Consider the following 26153-nt stretch of genomic DNA (forward strand, 5'->3'; position numbering starts at 1 on the left):
TACACCAGCTTTCAAAATACCAGAAATAAAGGGAAATGTCCTTGAATTGAGGCCAATTCAGAGTAGCTTTATTTCTTTCAGTTAGGATTCTTACTGTACTCACTTCTGATCAGAGAATGCTTCAATGAACAAAGCAGGATAATAACCCTGGCAAATTCATTGCTGTGCAGCTGCCTGCAGAACACACTACAAACCCTAGAGACACAGCCAGCCCATACCTGATTATCCATAAAAAATGCCTGCTGAGTCTCTTCCATATGCTGAGCACTGTGGATGAGAACACCAAACAATCAGATATGTGTACCTACAGATCTAATTCCTAAACACAGTGTCTCCTGTATTCACCTCCTTCCCTCTTTTTTAGCCTTTCCCACCCAAGCCTTGGATTTACAGACAAAGAAAAGATTCTAGGTACAAATGAAAAAGCCAAAGAAAGGGTGGAAAGGCACACAGAAGTCAGTAATGATGCTGACAGGACAAGTCTGCTGATCTTCGAACTAGAATATACTGAATTTTATGCATAGTATCTCAGCCAGCCTCAGAAATGTTCAACACTTGAAACAACCTCCTGAATGCTACACAAACTACTCAGGAGATTAGCAGTTTCTAAAAAAATGTTTGGAATACTGAAATTAATCTATAATAAACAAACTATTGCTTGTGTCAACACAAAATAAGGAAGTTTGACATTAGCCTCACAGATATTAAAATTGTCAAGAGACATTGAACTAATTCGTCCTGGTTCTGTCCTTGGCATAAACTCCTGCTTAGCTGTTCATGAAACTCTACAGGGAATCCCAGTGAGGGCTGATGAATCCTGCACATAAGTGAAATCCACCATCTCTGGCTGGGTGACCATACAATTATGCAACAAACAATACTATTGATTCTGTAAATTTGATTTTCAGACCTGTTAGGCAGAGTTTTAGGGTCAAAAATGAATGACGTAACTGGCAAGGATCTCACACTAAGGTCATTTACCCAGTTTTCAACTTCATCCCAGGCCAGTTTCACTGCAACTGGCATGAGGCAAAACCAGGCTTTCTCTCAACTACCCAGGAAACTCAGCACAGAACCAGAAAATGCCAACTGGCTTTATGCTACTCAGTCATCCTCACCCTTCCACACATGACTGGAGTTGATCCAGCCATGTACCTAAAAGGAATCGTGTTTTCTTAAACCCTTATGGTACTGTGTATGTGGCATCTGTTTGTTTTTTTCCCCAACACAACTTTGTGCAGCAATATGTTGGTAAGGCTGTTTTTGTTTGTGGTTTTTTTGTTTGTTCTGTTTTGGTTTTTTTTTTAGCTCCCTAGGAAGTTGTTGTGGTCATATGGTAGAGCCAGAGTAAAATAAAGGTCGCTAGGAAGACCCCATTATTGCACTGGAGAACAAACAGTTTAACCAAGCTGCAGCTGCTTCAAACTATTCTGTCAGACTTTTGGCCAAATCCCTTCTGTGCGTGTCTCCAGCTCCCAAAGTTAGATTATGTTCTCTTTCCCTGGCTCTCCAATTCATGTGTTTTTATGGTCTTCTTATTGGCACAGCATAAGGAACTTGAGTCTATAACTCTCAGTAATGCCAGCAACCAGTGTAACTCCGAGAGTTTTCTTGTCCAAGTGATGATTAATCAGATTTAACAAGACTGACGCAGCACTCTGCTGAACACGACACTTTGATAAATGCTGCTCTCACAGCAGCTTACACCCTGGGCATTCCAAAGCACTCAGAGTGATAGGAATTCTCCTGATGATTTCAAATATGCAGCAAGTAGCACTACAGAAAAAACACAAGGTTTTTCATGACCCACCTGCATCAGAATTCTTTCTGAGGAGGAATTTCTTTAACTGTGATTTTCTCAACTTTCAGCTGGGTTGAAGAAGACCTCAAGAATGTGGCACTGGATTTGTGCTGCTGCTGCCCAGCTCTGCTGGCTAGATGCAGGTCTATGCCAGGTGCACATTCACACAATGGTGATGATATTTACTCTATCTCATTATTTTCTGCCCTCAGAAAGCAAGCCTGAGTGAGTGGGAGATGTCAGGAGAGTGCAAAGAGCAAACTCAGATAGTAATGAAATAAGTAATATCTGTTTACTCCCAAAGAACCAGGAGACTAAGCCAAAATAATAAACTTTGTGTTTAGGCCTTCTTAAAAGATGCTTTTCTTCAATGGCAATCCAGTAATGCTCATCCTAGCAGTTGTAAGGCAATATTTATTCTAACAGTCTTTGTAGGGATAACAGTAGATTGGATTTGAGTGGAAAGGAGATCTGCACTCTTCCCTCTCCCCTGTCCCAGAAACAGCTCACAGTAAAAGAACAATTTCTCTCCTTTGGGTGGTGTTTAATTCAATTGCTCAGCTTTTTGGCATAAGTAAAATGACACTTTGGCCTGACTGGCATTTAGCAAACTCTATCTTTACCACATAAACATGTCAATATATTATTTCCTTTAATTCCTTAAGTAGTTATTTTACATCAAAGAGTAAAAGAAAAAAAAAAGTAAGGTTTTTGTGGGCCATCAAGCTACATTACTAAGTATTAAAACAAACCCCCAAAGATTAGACATTCCATTTTGGAAATTAAATTGATAATCAAAAATTGGTCACTAACCACTTTTCATCAGACATTTTTCAAGAATTTTCAATACACAATCATAGACATATCACAGACCAGAGGCTAAGTACACATTAAAATGTTAGGCATTTCCCATTCTATTGCTATTAAACACAGTGGGAATCCACAGATAACTGCTGGAATTTGAGAAAATGTCAAGGTGTTCTGGAAGGTCAGCAAAATTCAACTGTCTCAAAAAGCACAATTTTAAAATTCTGCCATGGCCGATGTCAAGTGCCAGTCTTTCTCCTCTCCACTGAACAACTTTTCAGTCACCTCAGCTGTAAAAAGTGACAAGAAATGTTTAAGACAGACTAACTAAGAGAAAGAAATTAACCCTAGACTCCAAAAGCATGCTTGAACAATAGCACCATTTTCTGTCCATTTGCATTCAGCAACATTCTTGAATTTATCTGCACTGGTGCTGTGTTGAAATGTGGTTGACAGTGATGAATGACATGAGAGACATAAAATGGCCTATTTCCTTAGGTTAATTATCAACCTAAATAGGCAGTTTCTATCATTCATCATATATTCATCATCATCCTTCTCCCTAGCACTGTTTCTCAATGAAGTCAGAGTCTTGTCCGGACACCAAGGGGGGCTCAATCAATTCATGTGAAGTCAGTCAACAGAAACTGGTACAGTACTAGCAGGGTTAGTGTCACTACTCCAAACACAATTTCAACCATAAATCAGCATAAATGAGGTCAGAATCCACTTAAAATGTTAACAGAGACATCTGTATTGAGTTTAAGTAATGTAATAAAAACTGGCATAATTTACCCTATTTTGAGTATCAACTAGCTCCAAGCTGCCCTGCCTCACATAAATCTGCATTAAGAATAATACAAGATTTGGACCTGTGAGCCTCCAGACCCTCAAGGCAGTTTTTTCATTAGTTCGTAGTTTGTCTAGGCAATTATCTCTGTGAAATGCAGCGCAAAGCATGACCACCCTGATTTGGCAGTGAACTGCGAGTCAGCTGTCTCTGACCTACCCAGAGAGGTTTTTACACCCTGAACAGCAGCATCTCTTTATTTCTATATAATGAGTAGTAGAAAATATTTTGAGGTATTAGACTAAAAGGTATAGAAAAAGTAGAAAGTACTGCTTTAATAGCTTATATTTCTCCAGGCTTTGAAGTAAGAACCACAGTCATTCCTAATGGATGAGAACAGGACATGTTTTACTTACCACCCACACATGCTGGTATCCTTTTATAAAAGGCTAACATAGAAATTTGTTAATACTTTTCCATGCATTGGTAGAGCTGGATGGTCTGTGATCCTCAATACACAAATTAATCAGTATTTTAGGGACTGGATGAAGCCCCTAAGTTATATATGGTCCACAGTCATAGATACATTAACAGTATCCTACAGTAACATGACAAAAATGAGATGAATTTTAGTGTTTGCTCTTTCCTCTAAAAAAGGTATCAAAAAGACCTGTCTGGACTTCATGATGGAAAAGGTTCCCAACTTTTATTCTAAACCACAATGAACAAGAAGACTGCTGTTCTTACAAGGCTGTGATATAACTGCTGAGCAGGACACAAAAGCTGTCTTGTTAAGGGTCTGATCTTCTTTCTCCTCTACTGCATCTGGTCAAATCCACAATGACTTCAACAGAACATGATCTAATCCCATATCTATACCCAACAATTATGAAGAACCTTATGCTTCCCAGGTCAGATGATCTGTTAGAACTTCAGCTGAGGTTGGTAGTTGGAAGTAGAAAAGTTGGGTAAAAGGAGGGGATTGGCTTTGTTTTATGCTTTCCTTAAGATGGCTATTTGATGTTTTTTCCCTCACCTTGTCACTCAGGACTGAGCTTAGAGAGAAAAGGCTACTGCTGAGACCTTCAGTGCTGAAGAAAACCGACAAAGGCTCATTAATTGAAGCCAACCGGCAGTACCATGAAAGGCCATGTCAGCCACACTTCCTAGCACATCAAGGTACAAGTGTAATGGATTTTTAGCACACCATTCAAACTCCCAATGTGTTTCAGTTTCATTCCCTGAATGTTTCTGAAGAGGTGGTGTCCCTTTTATTCAAATATGCAAATAAAAGTCAGAGTCAGAGAAAGATTCTCTACCTTTTCATAGACAATTGATAGCCCCAATGAACATTTTTACAGGATTTAGACTTGCAGATCATTTGATACGTATAAAATATTTCTCCCACTGACCTGTTTCAGCTGTAAATACTCAGTACTTCTCCAAATCAGGCCTTGGAGGAAACTACGAATACACAATTAGTGACCACTGTCAAAAAATTTGGTTTAAGTATGTTGCCAAGCAACACAAATTCTGCCAGAGACAGTGATAAAATTCTATTCTCTAGATAAGCCTTAAATTCCTTTCTGACTATCCTTTCCTCTTCCTGCAATCCCTTGCTTCATTCACTGCATCCCACAACCTCTGCATTAAAACAATAATGTGCTCAATTAATGTCTTATTCCACACAACCTTTGCAATGGAATTTCTAAAGTGTTAAGATAACTTCAGTTGTGAAGATGTACAAATTCCACACTTGCTTCTCCTCTAATTTTTAAAGAAAATTTAAAAGAAAACCCTTTACCAAACAGCCTGATTTAGTACCTACCAAAGTGATTACAAAATTAGGTCCTTCCAGTCTTTCTCCCTCACCTCACTACTTTCTCAAATTTTCTCCCCTTTTTCTGCTTCCACCATTCTATAGCTTCTCATTGGGGCACAATCTCCTCCACAGCAGGTGTCTGCTCATCTGCCCACCCCAGCACAACTGTGTTCACCCAGCCATTCCTAGTTACAGCAGATCCCAAAATCTAGCCTAAAGCACTTCATTTGATAAGATGTAGGCTTTGGAACTTATTTTGAGCTTACCAAGGAAATCTGTTTCCCTCAGATGCTGACTCCATTTTTATCACACTCATATATGCAAATCTATGCATGTGTGTGATGTGGTGTGCATTCATGGGCATAATATTTGCAACCATAATAAATGTGAATCTGATTTATATGAAAGAACAACAGCAGATGAGATCAAGCAACCTGGGAAAAACCCAGGAGATGAGATACAAGTGCTTCCTTTAAGAGTGGGTTACTGAAAGCTCCTGGGAGTAGGAGAGGGGATACGCCTAGGGAAGTGAGTCCCTAGACCAGCAGTTACAGCCATGAAAGGACATTTGAGGAGCATGGACAGAACCAGGGGACACAGGTATTGAGCTGAGCACTGGCTTTTCCAGCTTTTTTTCTCAAAACTTCTCCACCTCCTGTTATCCCACACCCTAGATTCAGGTGGAAACAAGTTTGGGAACTGCACTAATAAGCAGCAAAATGTTGGAGAAAAGAACACAGAAATAGGCAGCAAAGAGAGATCCTTTATTTTAAACCTTCCTGTCATAACAGGTAGAGGTTTAGGAATCTCCTGAGCCAGAGCTTCTGCCTCATTAACCTAGGAAAAACAGAACAATAATCCTTACTACTCTCACCTCTAGAAAAAGGCAGTCTCCTGTCACTTGTGCGCCAGGGTTGGGGCAGGAACAGGCGAGAGGCAGGATCATAGCAAAGGCGAAGAAAGACTTTATTTAAAAGAACCGCGCAGTTTTTACAGAGTGGTACGATAGATTCTATTCTATTGGCTAACTAACAAAAGCATCTTTCTCACACACTATCCTTGAGAGGAACAGAAAAAATAAAGTAGAAAAACAGCACCTGCAAATTGTTTATAGTCAATGGTTATCACATCTTTGCAGCTCCCTAAAACTTCTCTCAAGCCGCTGTGAGAAACGTTTGCCGTTTCTCTCTCCCTGTCCCATGGCATCCACAGCCTCTAGCTAGGACAACTCAGTTGTATATTTAGAAAGATCAGTGGAGCTATGCTGACTTACTGTGCAGAATATCATTTAGGCTGTAGTAGCATCCAAAAGCTCCAATTAGGAGGAGTGTTCCACCCTGTCAGGCACCAGATGAATACCCACAGTCAAGCATGCACTATTCCAGGGAGACAGGCCAGGCTGCCTTCATATGCTTCTAATTGGGCTCTCCTTGAAACTCATCCTGATTCTGCAACATTTGCAGATTGCAGCTGTTTATTTACTTCATTGGACTGGAACATGAGAATTACTTCAGTGCATCCCTTGTGGAATGCAGGCCTTGCCAGGAGACTAAAGGATGGAACCCAGGGCCTAATGGTGAGTTATAAAACCTACCTTCGTCCTCTAGGCTCCAAATATTTGACAGGATCATCAATTTCTGTCTATCATAAATAAAACTGATCCTAATCCTGTAGGCTCAATAAACAGGACATTCACATTTCAGACATTTTGAACTGCCTATGGAAAGTTCATAGCTCCATCCAGACCTTTCAGGTGACATTCTGACCTTCCTCTCCTTTTGGGGAGGAAACCATGGAAAGAGAATAAAAAGAAGAGATGACGTACATCCATATTCCTCATATTTTGTTCTGCATATGAAATGAATTGAAATCAGCCCTTTCTGAAACAGCCTTTTCTAGTGCTTTTTTCATTGGGATATTAACATGTCATTTTAAACTCCTTATCTAATTGTCTTCAACAAAGCACAAATTCTGAGCACCTAAATATAACATGAGGTCTAAAATGTCACTTATAACTAAACAACTCTATGAGAGGGATCGTTAAGCTCATAGACATCTTTTAAAAAAAACCACCCTGTTTTGAGGCTGAAAAAAGAACAAAAGTCAAGGTCCCAAGTTCAAATAAATTCTACCCTGTAGATAGCAAGCAGAAGATACTCTTGGGGACAGTGGGAATTAAAACCAACTGTTGCCTTTCTTCAGGAACAGGGATGTTAGGTAAGGCACAAGGGAAAGGAGGCCACATAAAACACTTGTAATATTTCAGCCCCACCAGAGCTGTACCTGTGAAGGCTTTTACTGGCAAGGATCCGATTCTGTCAGCTCTTTGTTACATAGCGGATTTTATTCCACAGCAGAAGACCTTCAAAATAACAAAACCATGCAAAGGAAAAACAGATTGACTTTTTGGCAGGAAGTCAATGTGCAAATACTAATGAAATAATCTCAGTAAGCAGTCAGACTCTTCAAAGGTCAACAGCAACACAGTGAAGAACTTCAGCATATAAATTATTAACAATTCTGTCTTCAAGTATTCTGCAGCTTCTGTGCTCTAAGTTAAAGGTTTTTAAAAAATCATCAAGATTTGATGACTGAACAGTTAGGGCCTCTACATCTCTCTTTCTGTGACTCTTCAGACAAAGAGATTGTCTTTTCCTATGGGAGCTACCAATCCAATTCCTAACTATATAGGACCAGAACCAAAAGCAGTTAGGGAAGTGGACTGTCATCAATGCTCTCTCTCATTTGTTTCTGGTGAAGTACAATATGGAACACCCAATCTCAGTGCTATCTTCCATTACCTGCATTCTCCCTATTAATCTGTATCTTATTCTTTTATCTGTTTCTCCACTCTTCAACTTCAACCTTCACAACCAAATACTCTTTGTTTCTCAGTAAGGGGGATCCCTCACTGATCTCCCTATGTTCTTCTTCTCTCCTAACTCAGAATTCAGGGTTGGGGTGCAAGCAATGAGAGACAATGGTGAGGAGAAAATTATGCTCAGGAATGAAAGTCAATCACCTCAAACTGCCTAAGCTTTGAAATACCTTTGCTGCCCCACAGTCCAATTTTGGTAGAGCGAAAGTTAGTGGTGACAACTTCAGTGGTTTTACTGGGATCAGAAGCAAGACTCCTGGAAGAACTAAACACATTTTAAGTATTCCAGCTATTCAGTGGAGCACCTTCAATTCTCATTTTTACTACTTGAAATTATGGAGCACTTCCCACATTGCACCTTTAGGAAACAGAATCAATCCTGCTGCACTCCTGACAAAAACCCCATCACTGGCATGTCAATAATTAACAATTAGTATCAATTAATTCTGTATTAATCTTGCTTAGGGACACAATTTCTATTAACTGTACATGAAGGAACACTTTATTCCACTCTTTACTATCCCACTCTTCATTTTATTGATGCTGGGGACTTAAAAAAATCTCTTATTTTCTTGTTGCTACTTTAGGTGGCTCCTTCATATTGCAAATCTTCCTGAGTATATTGTGAATTGCCAGGAAAAAATGTGCATATAAGGTAGACAATCCTCTTGTCTATGCTCAGAAATTGTACTGGAGAGATTTAGATTGGTTTAATTGGATTCACTTCAGCATCTTCCAAATAAACAAAGTAAATTAATACAAACCAGGCTAACTTCATCCTAGGACTGCCTATACAGTATTTTGTAGGCCTTTATTGAAACTGGTATTTTATTTAAAATACCTTTTTATTCAGCCTTTGCTTTCAGAACATTGGAAAACAGAAAATCATAAACAACAAATGCAGAATTCTATGAGAGATTACTTGATTTTTACTCCTTGCTGTGCCTAGTTCAAACAAAGAAGGGTTGTTTTCTTTCTGTAAAAATGGTAGGGGTAGAAATGATTTCCACTTAATCCAGTACTGCATTTGAGCTTCCTTATCCCTAACATGGGTCAACTATGAAATGAATGTGAACTAAATCCTAACTCTCCATGAATCATGGAATCAACAATAACTTAACCTTTCTGATACAGCACTTTACTAAAGAAAATAAAAGCTTCAGAGGAACAAGAAGGGAGGACCAAGTTTCTGGTTATATTGATGTGTTTGGAATTGCCAGTCAGACCTCATTCGTTCCAAATCAGAGCAATCAAGAAGACAAAATGAGAATTCTTATCTGCTAGTTGAGTTTCTGCATCTCTCCCCATCAATCTGGAAATGTATGGAAGATGAATTCCACACGAGCATGAAGCCCTTTTGACTCACACAGTAGAGTGAGCCTCTTTGGCAAAGACACATGCAGGGTCAGACAGCCTCAATGGAACATCTCTGTATTTCATCTCCTCAAAGTGTCACAGCTGGGGACAGAACAGCAAGAAGAGCTCAGCATTATGAAGTGACCTCAAGGCAAAGCAAAAGCAGGTGACACGGAAATGGAGGTGGGCCACTGAAGGCTACAGATATATATGTTTTATATATGTATATGTCCAGCAAGAAGTCATTTAGGTTAAAGAGAAGAGCTGTTGACTATGACACTGCCAAAGCACAAATACTGCAAGTATGGAAGAAACACAGACATTTTACTTAGTCTGTGAGGATTTGCTTTTGTTCTTTTGTCAGTCTCAAAACAGGGGTTTTTTTAAAAGATGTCTATGATGAGTTTAATGATCCCTTTCACAGAATTGTTTAGTTCTAAGTGGCAGTATGGATCTCATATCATATTTAGGGGCTCACCATTTCTGCATTGTTGAAGACAATTAGAAAAGGTGTTTAAAATAGCATGTTAATACCCCAATGAAAAAAGCACTAGAAAAGGCTATTTTAGAAAGGGCTGATTTGAGAGCAGAATCATTACTAGTGGCCACCAGGAAAATGGAAATACATTTCAGATGCAGAAGGAAAAAATGAGGGAGATGGATATACATACCTGGCTAAGTTAGAATCAATGTATTCATAGTCTATAACAACAGCTCAAAATCCACTGATAGTGAAAACTGCGTAGGAACAGCACAGTAATTTTCAGGCTTCTAAGCAATCACTACAGTAACATAGTCTGTTTCCCAACATCTTTTGCAGTTCTTGGAGAAGTGTAGATGCAGATTTAATGAGCAATGCCTACCATCTGTTAATATTGCCTCTAAGAGCAACTGAGAAAAAAACCAGGAATACCAAAATTGCACGACATGGCAGAAGCTTTAGAAGAATGGACCATCAATAATCGGGTTTTCCATGTATGACTGCTATAAAAAAAAATTCCCAAAAATGAGCAGATTACATTTTATTTTGCAAGAGTTACAATATTTAAGTCAGTCTTGAACCTGGATTTAACCAGGCAATAAACATTCAGGTTAACAGAGCTAGTGAGCATATGAGGCTCATCAAAATGCCTGGAAAAATGCCACATCCTTGGACCTGAACCTGCAGGATCCAAACTCTGGGCTCACTACTTTGTTAATGAACGATAACAGCTTTTTTGAGTTATGCTGATTTACATAAAGTATTGCCCATACAAAAAAGTAAAACAATATTTCTTCATAGCTGATAGAAGAAAACCTTCATTTTCTTCATCCAGTCATATACATTTCAGTCTCTTATTATTAATTTCTTCTTCATCAAGAAAGCTTGCCAGAAATTCATTTAAGGGCTTTGGGTTTACTTCCACAGTCCCAGGTTTATTTGGACACAATATTAAATCTGTAGGGAAAGACATAACTGGAGGTCCATACTTTGTATGATGAGTTATCTTTGGCCTACTTTATCCTACAAAGCTTTGTGACAAGAACAGATGTAAAAGCGCCTTGCAATCCTTAATCAAGACATACTATTAACTGAGATAACCAGAAGGCAAAAGAATAAGCCAAGTCACCAGGGTTCAGAAACAAAGATGGTTGCATGAGATAAAGGGTTTATTTTAATCCCAGGAATTCCCTGGCAGAGTTTAAGTCAATTATAATGTTAAAGGCACATTACCTTGCTGTATGCTAGTATAAAGATGTAGAATACATTCGTAGTAATTTAATAATCATCAAATTTTACTAAATACTGACCATTTGAATCATAAATGCATTTTTTTAAGTGATTTTAATGGGTTATAAATTTATGCAAGTTACAAAGACATTACTTCCGTTTTCCAAACAGATTATTCCAAGTGCAGTTAAAACACAAAACTATACTTCTGTTTCATAACTTCTGCAGAGAAAACAAAGGCAAAAAACCATTGCTTGTTTCATCACAGAAAGAGAGGAAACAAAAGCACATTCAGAGCAAGATATAATTAGGTGATAATTCAACTGTGTTTCCTATTAAGGAGACACATTGAACTTTATTTAAACACCAAACCTTGTTGTTTCGACTGACATTATTTATTCAATCAAAACAAAAATAAAACACCCCTTCTGTATGTCACACAGACATTGCGTATGCCCACACCACTCTGCCAGGCACCAGGTACTCAGCTCCTTTTATCAAAGGAAATAATTTTTGAAAGACTGTATTTTGCACTCTTCTAGAATTAAAAATCAATTTCTTCTTTCTTTAATTTTATTTTTAGCATGGGGCATGGCACCAAACTGCAAACACACAAAAGCCAAAAAAATTTCCAATTCTCAGTCTTTCATATAGAGGTGGTAAATAAAGTCCAAAACACACATACAAGGCACTCCATCCTTCTCCCTGCCCCAGGCAAAGACATTCCTACAGATTAAATGGCCCTCAAACTCTCCCAGCCACAACCAGTCTGGTTACTTCCACAGTCTATTCCCTCTGCCCTAACTTTTGTCTGACTCATACTGTATTGATGACGATCTATTAAAACTCTTATTTACAGACCCCTGCTGAAACCCTAAACCACTGCACGGTAGTGTCCAAAATTACCTCATATCTCAGTAGACAGATTACTTGTTTCATTATTTTTTTCCTCTGTGTCTTTGGTGTTTTTAAAAATTTCTACATTGTTTTTTACCTGGAGATTTTTTTTATACCTGCTGAAGTACTGAAAATAAGTCCAGACATTCTGTCTCACTGTGCTAGATCTCTGCTAAAAGCCCTAGGCCCTGACACTCCAAATACTCTGCTAGTTTAGAAAACCTAATTCTGCAAAAGCTTGAACAGCCAGTTTGACTTTTGCCACATCCTCAAATGTCAGTAAAACCCATCTGTGTTGACAACCACTCCTGTTAATGGCAGACATACTGAAGGGACATAGGGGCTGTTTTAACAGTTAGGGAGAGTTGTACCACAAAGTAAAACCAACATTTAATTTCTGAACTTCTTATTTTAGCTTCTACTAATGCCAGCTCATATCTAAACAATATAACACTTTCTTCATCCACATTTATTAGAAATGGTACACACTCTTACTGTGTTATAGAATGGGGGAAATAAAGAAGCATAAAGTTCACTTCCATTCAAGAACAGCCAAGATCAGTCTCAAAGAGCAATAAATATTAAGATACTGCTAACACCAAACATGAAGAAAGACAGTTTAAACTGTTACAAATCCATATCTCTCAGTTACTTAACAATCTATAGGTTCTGTCAATTAAAAAAAGATCTAGGAACAGAGGCTTAATGGATTAGTAACAACAGACCATTAATCTCTGCAGCCTCAATTTTAATCCAGCAATAACCAAAGTGAAAATCATTCTGACATGTGACTAGTAAAGCTCCTGAGCCAGGTCCTCTCCCATATCTTCATCCCCACTGCAGAGGTCACAGCACCTTTTCAATGGGACTATTTACCAAGGGACCTCTGCTTAATGTTTAACTAAACTCTAGACAAACATTTATGGCAGAGTAATTCCTCTGCACACTACCTCCCAGAATTAACAGCTGATTTTGAAGATTTTATTTTGCATTTCATTTCAGCCTACATTAGCAAAGATTTCTTTCTTTCCTGGAAAAATATACAACACAAAATTGTCAAAAACAAATACTCATTTTCTACACAAGATTTTAAATAAACATGTAGGAATTGATGACTGTCATCCTAGGCAAATGCCAGGAGATTATTTCTGTACAGTTTATATAATATCAGTTAAAGTTACATCCAAAAAACTCGAGTTTTAAAAATAATGCACTAGTATTACATCATATCCTCTGGTTTTAAATATTAGAATTATTTATTTCAAAGGTATTAACTTCTGGAGTATTCAGTGACTAGAATCAGTTCAAATTACCAGTAATGTGACAATATTAAGCGATCCAGACACATTTCATCATTTAATCCTCCACAACAGTTATCAGGGTATCAGTAAAGAAGCCATTGAAAGAGACATCTTGCAAAAAGGATTAGAATTCAACTGTTGCTTCCTGTGGCCTGAAATCTGAGCCACAGGTTCCTTTTCAGGAGCATTAAAAGTAAGATGCTGACTACCTTGTAGTCAGAAACACTCTTATTACTGCAAAGTAAATAAATTTTTAAAAACATAAAACCACAGCAGACACAGAAGGTCCCAGTTACATAGAGCAGGGAACTAAAAAGGTTCTGAGAGTTACTTGCTGCTGTTTGTGAAGCATTAAGTAGCACCAAAGTAGGACAAGGGCTGGAGGAGAGAAAGGAGAAAATCTGCAAGCTCTGTGCCTTTTAGTAGATATAATCCAAATACATAAATATGATGTAAATGTATTGCAGAGACGTCCAGCTGTTTTTGTAAATAGTACAAAACTTTTTTGTGTTTGGTAGAAATGTATTCATAATACTATAAATGAGCCTTACCTCACTTCAAACATGAGAAACTTTTCTGCTGACATAGACTCAGAATGTGCCACTAGCAGAAGACAGGACAGGTTTGCCTTGCTTGGTCCCAGACAGAGGAACAGACCCTCAAGTATTTTACATTTTCCCCTCAGTTTTCTCTCAGTCTGACTAAACTCTGCCTATCCAATCTAAATTCTGCCAGCTGCTTGCACAGAACTAGAGTAAGGTGTCCCAAACTCCTCTGGAGGTACCACCTGGTCCACAGGTCAGTTCCCATTCCATTGATGTCCTCTTTATAACAGGACTTGAGGTCAAATCAAGGGAAAATTAAAATCGATGCTGGGAAGAAAGTGGAACTGAAACTCACATATAAAAACCACTGCATATTACAATTTACCTCTTGTAATTCCACTTTTTAGTCTTCTGGTTTGTGTTTACTATTGTGGAAGATGGTGTTTGTTTCTTTCAGGGCATCCATGCAGTGAGAATTAACAAAATACAATCCAGTTTATATGAATTCTGATTGTACAGTTTCTCTTGCTATGTTCATCACCCTAGAAAAGCCTGCATCTTTGCTTTACCACATAAGAACTGAGATTATTTTACCCAGATAAAAACCTATTTTCTATACAACTCTAGAATTTAAAGAGAGATTATGAAAATTTTTGCTCATCTTAGCTGGGCTTTTCCTAAGATTTTGTATTATTTATGTAGTACACCACTGCTACTCTTTGCTTCAGCAAAGCACTTCAGCACATTCTTAATCTAAGTTGTCTTATACAATTACATGTTTAGACTCAGATTCAGCAGAACACCAAAGCATGTCTTTTAAGTTTTGCATTTTGCTGAATCTGGCTGTTACGTATCAAAATAAAATGTAAAGAGGATGACTCGGGTTTCAGATTTTATACTTATGGTACCTAATAAAATAAATCATATTATTTATTACTGTATTTTCCATCCTGTTTCACAGTGAGCTAAACACCTGTGACTCTAAAGCAAAGGCACAATTACAGACTGGCACAGATGAATTGTTAACAATTTGAAGAGAGTTCTAGGAGGGGCTACTGAAGATAAAAACTTATGCATCTGCAGATAACTTGAAATTCCAGCTGGAATTACTGCCACACAGTACCCTCAGGATTGTCTGGGCAAGCAAGAGGAGACTGTGGAGTCCTTACAGATTACTTCATTTTCTAGCAGGTACAAAAACCAGTATGACAATAAGATAATGCTTATAAATATGAATGTGGGAAAAAAATATCCCAAAACACCACAAATGTTGAATCCAGATGATTATAATGCAAAATAAAAAACGGGAGGAGTTAGACATGATGGGCAAAATGCCCTGGGGTGAGGTTTCACCCTCAAAACAAATTCACATACGTGTTCACAGTATATCCAAGAATTCCAGCAGTACAGAAAGGAACCTGTTGGGCTGCTAAAAGCAAATTTCAGAGAGAAAATTTAGGACCAAAATCTCTGGTGCCCTTTACTGTGTGTTGTCACCTACACCCACATTGAGGGGATGTGAAACACGAGGCAGCAAAGTGCTGCACTTGGAGGAACCCACTCGTTACTCACAGCCCAAATAGAACAAGAAAAAGGCCAACAGAGTGAATCTTAGTAATTTAAACAGAATTTAAATAACACACATTTATGGAGGAACCTTGTCTGGATCTGATTTTTTCCTTAATATCATGCTAACTCCTGGAAACCAATTTAATTCCAACTGATTTAATTCTTATGTATACCATAACTGTTTCTCACAATAACTTCACTGCATGTATGATGAGGAGAAAAAAGGCAAAGAGAGGAGGATCCAGCCCGTGAGGGGACACACTAGGGCCCTTCTGTGACTCTGCACTCAATGAGGTGATCCAGCCCCAAACCCTGACCAGAAACACAGGCTAAGGGCAATCCTTGTGTTACAAGGCAGAAATGAGAGTGAAAATGGACTGCAACTACTTAAGGTCTTGCTGACTGAGTTTCCACGTGACATTTTACCTCAACTTTTCCATCTGTGAAAGTGTGGCCAATACTGTGTATTCCCTGCAAACTTCTCCAAGTTCTGACACCAAAACTATTTTTAATTTTTTTTAAACTGAAATGTAATGCACAGCTCCTTCATTCATACCTTTCATTCTTAGAAAAACCAAGACAAGCAGTCCTTTTCAGAGAACTCTCCTGTCAGTATTTACACACACCCCAGAAGCAGGATTAAGACCAGCATAGGGTCAGTTAAACTCCTTTTCTTTCCAGCAGTGGGGACAATCATAGGGTCACTCAAACACTTTTCCCTTCCAGCAGCAGCAGCCCTTTCCTTCCATAACTGCCACTTCCCACGTGGGAAATAGCAGTCCTCAACTCAAAGTCATGTGGCATTCCACTGATGTGGAAACAAAGAGCTCGTTCTGCATAAAATTTCACTCCCAGGAACACTACTGTGATCCTTTTTTTACCAGAAGGTATACATTTTTAGCACCACCTCTTTCCTGAAGTTTCTTTTCTCTGCCATGATGGCAAATGGAAGTTAATGCTTTTTCTAGCAGCCCAGGAATGTCAAATTGCCAAAGAAGCTTCAGCTGTGGCAGCAGGAACCCTTCCTGACCTGCTCCCTTAGCTACCCAAACACCATCCTACTGGGAATGGTAGGGTTTGCTGGAGGACATAGCCACTTCAACATCAGGTCAAACACTTGTTTTCCATGGTCACACGTAAAAAAGACCCTTCACTGGCACTCATTATCTTTTTCTTTTAGCATTAATAATGAATAGGAGTCCTGCTGGCAAAGCAAAAAATCCTCTTAGGATTATTCCTGAAGCAGAACACGGCTGTATAGTAGTTAACAGCAGGAAGGAACTTAAATTGGAAACAACCCACAAAAATGACAAGAGGACGATTTTTCAGAAACCATGTTTCCCTCTAAATTCATCTATTCAAATGCTATTTCCAAAACAGAGATGTCAACACATTTAGAGGGGGAAAAAAAAAAGGATAACGTTGCTTAGCTGCCTCCCCCATGCATGTGTTTAGAAGCCACTTTGGTCAACTCAGTGCACAATTCTTTCTATTCCATACTTAAAGCTTGACCAAGTTAAGGACTAATGATAAAAGGAGGAAAGAAGACCATATACTTATTTTAGTACTTTTCTAAAAAGTACATCCTAATTAGTTATTTGTGGCTTACAGCTGCTGTGGTATTTTTCTGGCAACAATATCAGAAAAGTTAAAAACTGTGGGGCATTTAAGTTTAAGGCTGTTTTTACTACAGAAATACAAATGTTACAGATTCATTAATTCAAAGCAGAAATGTTTTCATGTAGAAACATACATCTGACAATGAAAGTATTTCTTTAGTTCTGACCACTGATTTCAGAATGCAATGTATGTGGAAATGGATCAACTTCCATTTTCCAAGATGAGTACAAGTAAATTAAGTATTTTAGGGCTGTGATCCTGAGGGGCTTTACCTGGCGGTCTACAGGAGGACAGACACCTGCCATCTAAAGCTTTTCTCATTGTTGACAGTTCAATTTTTAAGGCCCAAGTCTCAGTAGCACCAAAGCCCTTTATAACATTTTTGGGAGTTGCAAGGACTTTTAGGGTGGATGTAAATATAAGTTACATTTACCGCAACTGTCACCTGCTAAGCACTACACGACAAATTCTGCCATATTGGCAAATTGGAAGTTTGCACTTAAGAAAACCCATGAGCATCAATGAGGCACTACATCACCAGAAAGGCACCACACAGGATATAGGTCTACCATGTTTCAGCCCTCTATTTTCAAGACAATAATAACTTACAATTTTATCTCCAAGAAATTCCATTAAAAGACCCTTGGCAGCTTTTAAACTATCAATGGTTAAAACCAGCAATAAAATACTCTACTACTTTGAATTCAACTGTAAATAGGTTTGGCTGTAAAGCCTGCCCTCTCTCAAATGCCAGATTATTATCCTTTGAAAAAAATTATCTCCCATTTATTTACAAATAATGTTTCAATTAATTTACCACTGTGCAATTTTTTTTGCTAATTGTACTTTCTGATTGCATTACAGTGGACATGCAGTCCCATTGTACAGTGTTGCCTCCAAACAAGTCAATTACAATTTGATCCCTATTTCCTATTCCTCCCAACATGGTGTGCAGAAAAGATAAAAAAAAGACAGGAGCAAAATAACATTTATCACAGTATTTCAGTATTGTCCATAACTGTCATCTAGTTTCATCTTCTGCTTGAGCTGGTAATGAGATCGTGATGGAACAGTTTTATATAGTTCTCTATTAACAGTCCAGATGGGCCAATCATCCCCTTCAGTCTTTGCCATGTTAAGTTTAGTAATAAACAATCAGCAACATGAAAACAACAACTTCCTCCTCAGCTGAATTACCACCTTTCAACCAAGAAAGAAAGTGATACTTTGACCAACAGCAACAGAGAAAAAACCAATCTTTTAGAGAAAGCAGGAATTCCTTGTTCATTCATATGCAAAGAATATTCAAAATGCAAATGGAAACCCATTTCAATCCTTGCTATATTTAAAATCTAGCTGTTGTAGAATTAAAAACTGAGAACTTTCCAAAAATGTCAAGGGCAAAACTTCCTGATAGCCTCAGTTGCATTTTAAAGAGCATCCTTAAATTGAGAGCACTTAATTTGAGTGGGGTTTGATTCCTTGTTCTAATAATTTTATCTTGGAGGCTTGGTATCTAGTTCAATTGGATTACAATGAGGCAACACAACAAAGTGAAGAGGTCTGAAAACTGGGTTTCTACATCACTGAGACTTGGAAAAGAATAGCAACAATAACCAGTTTCTTTCCACCAGATTATTGGATGGAAAACAGTTCCGCATAATATGTGCAAAAGCTATTCATAAACATTCCCTTCTATTACCTTAACATAAGCTAAAAATACATGAGTTGTTCCAGCATTTTAGTGCCTATCTGGTCACGCTCTAGTTGTAAAACTAACAATAAAAATAAATAAAATGATAAAAAATACAAGACATGAACAAAAAAATAGGTAAAAGCATACATTTACAGAGGACTACAAAGGCTATTTCCATAGAATTTTCAAGCAGAAACATCTTCACACCGTTTGAGAAAGTGGAGAAAAAAAATCACTAAAGTGAGAATGCATTCCAGAGCTGAGGAACTGAGAGTCTCTGGATCCAACCTATGGTCCCTCCATTCTGTGAATGTGAGCAGACAGACTGAATCCATGAGGATTTTCAGTATCACCAACAAACTCCACAGAGGCATGAAGGTTTACCCACAGACATGAGGCTCTGGAGAGGGTATTAAAGCAGGAAAAAATACTGCAATGGGTAAAATTCTTAGTTACCAGAAACCCAATGCTTGTTACACCTTCCTTTATGCCTAGTGCTCACTTTTGTATGTGTGTGTGTATATATGTATGTATGTGCTATGAGTAATTCCTTCCCCTAGAATATTACATATATTACTTTAAAAAGTGACAGAAAAAGCTATTTCTGTGACACTATTTGAGGATAATTAACACGGTTTAAACATTTTTGTCCTAATATAATGAACCATTCACTGTTCTAATGCTGAACATCAGAGCTTTGATATTCTTCTTGTCTACAAGAATACTTCTGTTTGAATTATCTCAGGTTATATAATGCTATGAGAAGAAGAGTTATCAGACTTTACAAACCATGATTCCACAGGTAATTCCAGCCCTGGCATAATTTAGAGTTCCTATAGGGCATCTCTGTGTTATGCCAGGTAATAAGAGCTCAGAGACTGCAGAAGCTGCAAGACAGAAAATAAGGAGCGATTGTGCTCCAAATCCACCTCTAGTCCTCAGTGCCAGGAGATGTCATATCAGATGCTCAATACACAGTGGAATTCCTGGATAGATGAAGGGTTTTTTACACCATCTCAGCTGTTCACCATACACGATTTATGGCACTTGTGTGCTGCCAAATAGGCCACAGAAGTTGCATCATAAAAGGGATTTGGCACCATGTGCCTTGACAGCATGGCAAAGGATGAAAATACTTCCAAATAACAAGACAGCTTTCATCCATATTAGTTCCCAGAAGCCAAACCAAGAACAGGTAGTATATCAGTTCATAGGAAGGCACAAATATGTTGACCATGAAGGTTTTAGAAAACATTTTGTTGATGTATTAGCAGAAAACGTACATGGAAATCTTCTTAACAACTTCACACAACAACTTCATTTCCTTATTTAACCAAGAATCCTGCAAAGTTTTGAAAACAACTTCCTCATTTTTTTTTCTTGAAATCGATTGTTAATATTTAAATTCACAAAAAAACCTTCCTTATGGCTCATACAAATTATTGTGTAAGCAAAGGCGACAGCCACCTGAGAACACTGATGCTAGTTCATATTTGGTAGTATTATTACTCAGGAAGGAAATTCTGGACATCATACAACGACTACTATCTTCTTTGAATGTAAGCAGTGTAATTCCTGTGCCAAGAGTATCTGCATCTTCAAAGGAACAACATCTAGTGAGGGCTTATTCCAGCATTCTGTCTACAGGACATCTTCACTTCCTTTTCTCTGCGCTCCTTCTATGCTGAACAGTATCATTAAAAGGACAAAACGTCAAAAGTTGTAATACAAATAATGACTATTCTTCTCAGAAACTACAGCTCAAAGGACTAAATATGACTTTGAAGGAAAGCAAGGGCTTTCATTTCTGTCTAAAGGACATAAATGGTTTTTATGGTCCTTCAGCATGTTTGTATTTTGCATTTGTACGCACAAGGAAACGATTCTCTTTTCAAACAAGCAATTCCAAGTAGCAGAAGCCTTAATTCAGTATGTCAAGAAAATAAAAATATTTTTCCCAAAGTTCACAGATAATTTATTTCCCAAACACATGAAAGAGCCAGTAATTAAAAAAAAACCCAACAATTTCTAAATCTCAGTATAATTTCTTCCAAAACAATCAATCTCTCATACACACAAGTAACTGACTCTTAAAAAAATTTTAGTATAAAATATTTTGAAAATATACATACACCTCTTTTTAGTAGATTACATTACTTTCCATATACTAAGTCTTCAAGAAATTCATGAATGTAAGATACCAAAGAGCCAACTGTATACCCTTCATCATTACTTATTCTAAATAAGAAACACGGCACAAGTGCTACATTCAGCATAATTTATACTTAAATGCTATATAAATACACAGCAAAAGAGATAACACTGAACCTGTGTTTATTAAGTTTATTAATAATGATTGAAGAATTTAACAGTGTTCGATTCAGTGAGTGACATTATCCCTTTGAAGAGTAGCTCCTAATAGGCCCTAATCCAAATAACCACTGGAATTATCAGGAGGAAGATCACAGGTTTAAACAGACACTGAATCAAGCATTTGCTAATGTTCAGGAAAGATCCATGTACAGCAGACCTGTCTTGAGTCTTCACTGCTGAAACAACTGAATGAGTAAGAATGAAAAAAAAAAAAGAAAATACTGCCACACTTCTTAATTCACATTCCAGTAATTTGCAGCACTAGCACTCAACTAGTGGGTCTTTTAAGTAACATGTTGAATGAATGACCAGTGCTGAAGTGCTAAAATACAATCTGCAATCTTGTGCTGAGGCAATCCCTTAACAGGCTTCATGACATCTCCTACTTGCACTGTTATCCAGACATTACAGCTAGATAATTTGCTACAAAACCCAGTGTAAAAAGGATGGCAGAGGCAACATGCAGAGCATTAGTTCCACTCAGATATCTACAGATCTTAATCCTTCTTACTAAGATGACAGATAGTGAGGATTCCTGAAAAAAAAACCAAACAAAATCCCCAGGAAAAAAAAAAAAAGAGAACAACACTGAAGCATATATACATCCTCTGTGTGGTCAAAATTATCTGAAACCACAGCCTTAACTATGTGGCAGAGGCATCCCACCATTCACTTACTCCCTTTATTCCTTCCAAAAAAAAAAAAAGAAGAAAGAAACAGAAAAAGCAAGCAGACATGGTAAGTGTACAGTATCAGGTATTAGTGCTAGAGGGAGATGGAGAGCGATGGGAGACCCTGCAGGACTGATCCCACTGGTTCAGAAGCGTGGGCTCCCCTGAAGAGGAAAGGAGAGCGGGAGCTCAAGGAACACTGACAGCTAAATTCATGGCATAAGTAGCTGCACAGAATGGGACAGATTCTTTCTGTCTCAGGATATTACTGTCACAATGGCCAAGAGAGCGCTGAGCTGCAGTTTGCTATTCTCATTGTGGTACATTAAAAAGTACCTGATTTGAGGAGCACTGGACAGGTGGCACATCCCACTGAGCTAAATAGTTAAGTGTGAGATTTCAATGACAAGAGGCAGCAGGTTTTGCCCTTCTAAAAAGCGAGAGAGCGAATTTTTCTGATGGTACCAATGGGAACAAGTGGAAGGTCAGCCTGGGGTGCTGGCAGTGTCACCCGGGTGCCTGGTGGCAGATGGTGCCAGTCTGTGGGGATAAAAGGAAGGCTGACGCACACTGTGGGCTGACAGCGATGTTATTTTCTCAGGAATAAAGGAGCTTTGGGGCAGGTGCAGGCAGGACAAATTAACAGGGATGCTGAGCCCCCAATATTCATGCATGCCCAGCCCAGGGGCTGGAGGAGTAAATAAACTGGGAGGTGCTGCAGGAAGCGCAGTGGGGCTCACAGCTTCCAAGGGAGATGCTGCAGGTGCTGCTGCCTTGGGGCTGTGGCTGGGACACAGCCCAGGTCAATATCTGCATGGTCCCAGGAGAGCTTTGGAGCTGCCTCTCCCTACGGACATCCAGGCTGAACACTGAGATGGCCACCAGGACCCTGGATCTCCCTCCAGCAGCGCCTTGCTTGTGCTGCTTGTGTTCCCATTTCTGGACTTATGCAATGGCTAGAGGGCAGAGGCAGGCTGTGGGAAGTGGAGCAGTGGGAGATGCAGGTAGCCTGCACGCCCATGGGGTTCCCTGAAGTGTCCTGAACTAGAAAACTGGCCACCTCACTAGTTCTGCCTCCCGGAATGTAATTATTCTAGCATGACCAACATGACAAATTAACACAAGAGCTAGGGCTTTTGCAGTCAATGAGAGTGTTTTCCCCAAGAATAAATTGTTCAAATCCTTTATGCTAGGCAACTAGCCATGTCTATTCATTAATTGGACGAGCTCTGGTGACAACTGAAATGACCTGACTTTCTACATATTGAAGGGAGAGCAATCTTTGCAAGCTTAAAATAAAGCTGTAAATCCCAGCCAGCACAGAGGCTCCGTGAATCGGGCTTTTTTTTTTTTAAGAAAAAAATTAATTTTCATAGCACAGACACAGTAAAGCTCATTTTAAAAGCAGACACACTTTACTGTTATCCCTCCATTTGCAGAGCCTGAATTGTGGCACCAGAACATGACAACTCCATCAACAAACCACAAACCCTTCAGGATCTGCACATCAGCCAAGTTTAAGAGCTACAAGAGATATGAAATTCTGGGATCATGGCAATATTGCAAATAATTATCACAATCAGGTACACTGGGAATTATAAGCATCTCCTTTATCAGTACACCATATTGTCTGCTGCAACCAATGAATGATAATTAAGACACACGTATTGGAATTAAGGGGGAGAGGGAAGTGATGAGAGTCAATTTCTGCCATAACCCACTCACAGTACATAATTCATGGATTTTTCAACTACAGTTTTGACCTGGGTTAAACTGTTCCTCTTGCCCCTTAAAAAGGGGACACCTGGGAACCCTGTATGGTATCTGCCCTACTCCCTTGCCCTTTCTGTGCTTGCTGCATACCTGAAATGCAGACGATGAAATTCGCTTGCAGAAGAAAAAGCACCTCCCAAACAATTTCCATCCTCTGATTCTCATGCCAAGTGCATCCCTCGGTGAAAAAAAATAACAAAGATCAATATCGCAGTTTGAACGATCCCAGCAAATTTCCTTTCAGACTTGCAGACTGTATTCCCCAGATGTGCTGACAACACATGTCCGAGCTTTCTCTCCGCAGGGCTCAAGTGAGATCCCTTCCCTTCCTTCGCCGTCCAAAAAAAGACCACGAAGCCAACTGCCAACACTGGGCTCTTCCTCCTCGAGCGAGAAAAAAATTCCACCAGATTTCCAAACAAGACATAGACAACAAACCCCAACAGATCCGATATCCGGGGAGTCTCTATTCCAGGGACGGTCAGGCGCAAATTAACCCCAAAACTCTGCACGTCTCAGCGGGGCACTGCCGACATGCCGGGCAAGGAGGCGGCGGAGGGAGGGGGATTCCCCTCCTGTTGCTGCTGCTACAGAATGAGCGGAAAGAGATTAATACCGGCTGCAAGCCCCGCCATCCCCGGCGCGCTCGGAGCGCGCAGCCCCGGCTCCCCGGCCCCGCAGCCCCGGCTCCCCGCAGCCCCGCCGCAATCCCGGCGCGCCGCGGCGGCTCCGCCACGCGACTGCAGGGGTCGGGCTTGCCCCGCGCACCGAGCGCCCTGCACCGGGATGCACCCCCGCAGCCCCCCGCAAGTGAGAACGGGGCTGTATAGCAGCGGAGGAGGGCTGCTGTATGGCAGCGGAGGAGGGATGCGTGTGTATGTGTGTATGTGTACGCGTGTGTGTGTGTGTGTGTGTGTATGCGTATGTGTCCCCCCATTGAGAACGGCACAAGTGCGGAGTCCGCATCAAGTGCGGCTTGTGTACATCGCCCGGCTGCTTGGCTGAAGACGCCGGGATTTTAAAACTTATTTAAATAAGCAGGAAAAGAGATTCAGACCCAAACTTCTGTCGGGCTGGTGACGGGAGGGCACCAGGAGGCTCCAAGCGAGAGTTAGCGAAGTGCCTGCGCTGCAGTGCATATCTGATAGCATTCCCCGGGTACAACAGTTCTGCATAGCTTCCCCTCTCTCCCCCCGGCCACAAAAACAAAAACAAAAACAAAACAAAACAAAAAAAAGCTCCAGTTTTGGGGCAATCCCACACTTACCCCCAGATATCCTCCTAGTTCTTATCTCTCCCAGCTCACCGAACGTGCCGCTCCAGCCTGCAGTCCCAAAAACAAATATCGAGGTCAAGCTGCGAGCCGTCGGCTGCCACCGCCTACCTCCACCTCAGCTGTCGGGAAGTACCATAGCTGCTCGGAACTCCCCCTGCTCCCCGGACCACGGCTACTCCGCCATGTCCCCGAGCTGCAGCCGGTACTGCGGGGGCCGCGAACGGCAGCAGCGGGCACGGCGGGGCTGGGGCGGCGGCGCGCACGGGCGCGGGCTGCGGGGCGCGCTCCGCCGCGGAGGCGGTGCCTGCGCGGGCGGCGACGGCGAGGCCGCTCTGCGCCTGGACCGGGCCCGCCGGAGTGGGGGCGGAAGGGGAGCCCGCACGTCCGCCCGACCGCCCTCGGGCTCCCGGCTCGCAGGGCTGTCTTCTGCATTCCAGAGGATGTTGCTCACTTGTGTTTAAATGTACGGCCAATTTGATTTTGCTCACCCCGCTACCCCAGGGAAAAAAACCAAAAAATTAAAAAGGGGCGCACCTGGCGCGGGGAGAGCCTGGTTGCCTGGCTGCGGATGGGGGAATTGGGCACAGCAAGGCAGCGCTGTCAGAGGCAGAGGGCCGTGGGCTGAGGTGGTGCGCGGGGCTGCCCCGGGTCGCGCCGCCCGGCGGGATAGCTCGGGCTGTCGTGGAAGAAGGGAGGGGACAGGGGCTCAGAGCAGGTGTGAGAAGGTGCAACCGCTTCGACTGCGGATGCCTTCGATGATCACTGCAAGGCAGAGGGAAGGGGGAGGGAGAAAGATGCTTTGGGCATCAAACTGATCTCCCAGCTCTTGGCAGGTGTGCAGAGGTCATATTACAAACCCTCCAGCGGGGGTGCATGCAGAATGGGTTGAAAACAGTCCTCAAACCTCGGCATGCTTGGGGCAAACAAGGGCATACTTGTAAAATGCACCTTTCTGTGGATTCTAGCAAAAGGAGGATGCCTGGATCTCTGAATCAGGAAGGAAACCATCTTGAAGAGAAGAAACTACAGGGCTACGTTATTTCCATAGTCTCTGAGAAACGTGTGGAACTCCCAGGTTTCAAATATATCTGATGGTATTTAATTGTGGTAGATCAAGAAATCCTTGAGTGCTTCAGAGCAAATGGATGGGACAAAATCATCACTATTTTAAAAGGAAGAAATAGACTGCAGGTTCTTAGTAGTCAGTGTGATGCTTGTGTTCATTTTGCTGGTTTCCAGGGTAGTGCAAGTGCTCTTTGCACTGCAG

At 40.4% G+C, this 26153-nt stretch overlaps 1 protein-coding gene across 4 annotated transcripts in view; it reads right to left on the reverse strand.

The window, feature by feature from the left end:
• CA10 (carbonic anhydrase 10) overlaps positions 1 to 25164 on the reverse strand; it is a 194117-nt gene extending 168953 nt beyond the window's left edge. For 2 of the 4 annotated variants that reach the window (XM_059864374.1, XM_059864372.1), the window contains exons 1-3: positions 24878 to 25164; positions 24049 to 24197; positions 23701 to 23788 (exon numbers count right to left, since the gene is read on the reverse strand). In XM_059864374.1, coding sequence (XP_059720357.1) covers positions 23701 to 23775 — 75 coding nt within the window. In that variant the 5' untranslated portion in view covers positions 23776 to 23788; positions 24049 to 24197; positions 24878 to 25164. Of the gene's footprint in view, positions 1 to 23700; positions 24198 to 24877 lie in introns of all 4 variants that reach the window. The other 2 variants (XM_059864373.1, XM_059864371.1) reach the window with 2 other exon arrangements.
• Positions 25165 to 26153: the final 989 nt, after the last annotated feature.

This window comes from Haemorhous mexicanus, chromosome 20, assembly GCF_027477595.1.
Source record: "Haemorhous mexicanus isolate bHaeMex1 chromosome 20, bHaeMex1.pri, whole genome shotgun sequence".
Taxonomy (NCBI): domain Eukaryota; kingdom Metazoa; phylum Chordata; class Aves; order Passeriformes; family Fringillidae; genus Haemorhous; species Haemorhous mexicanus.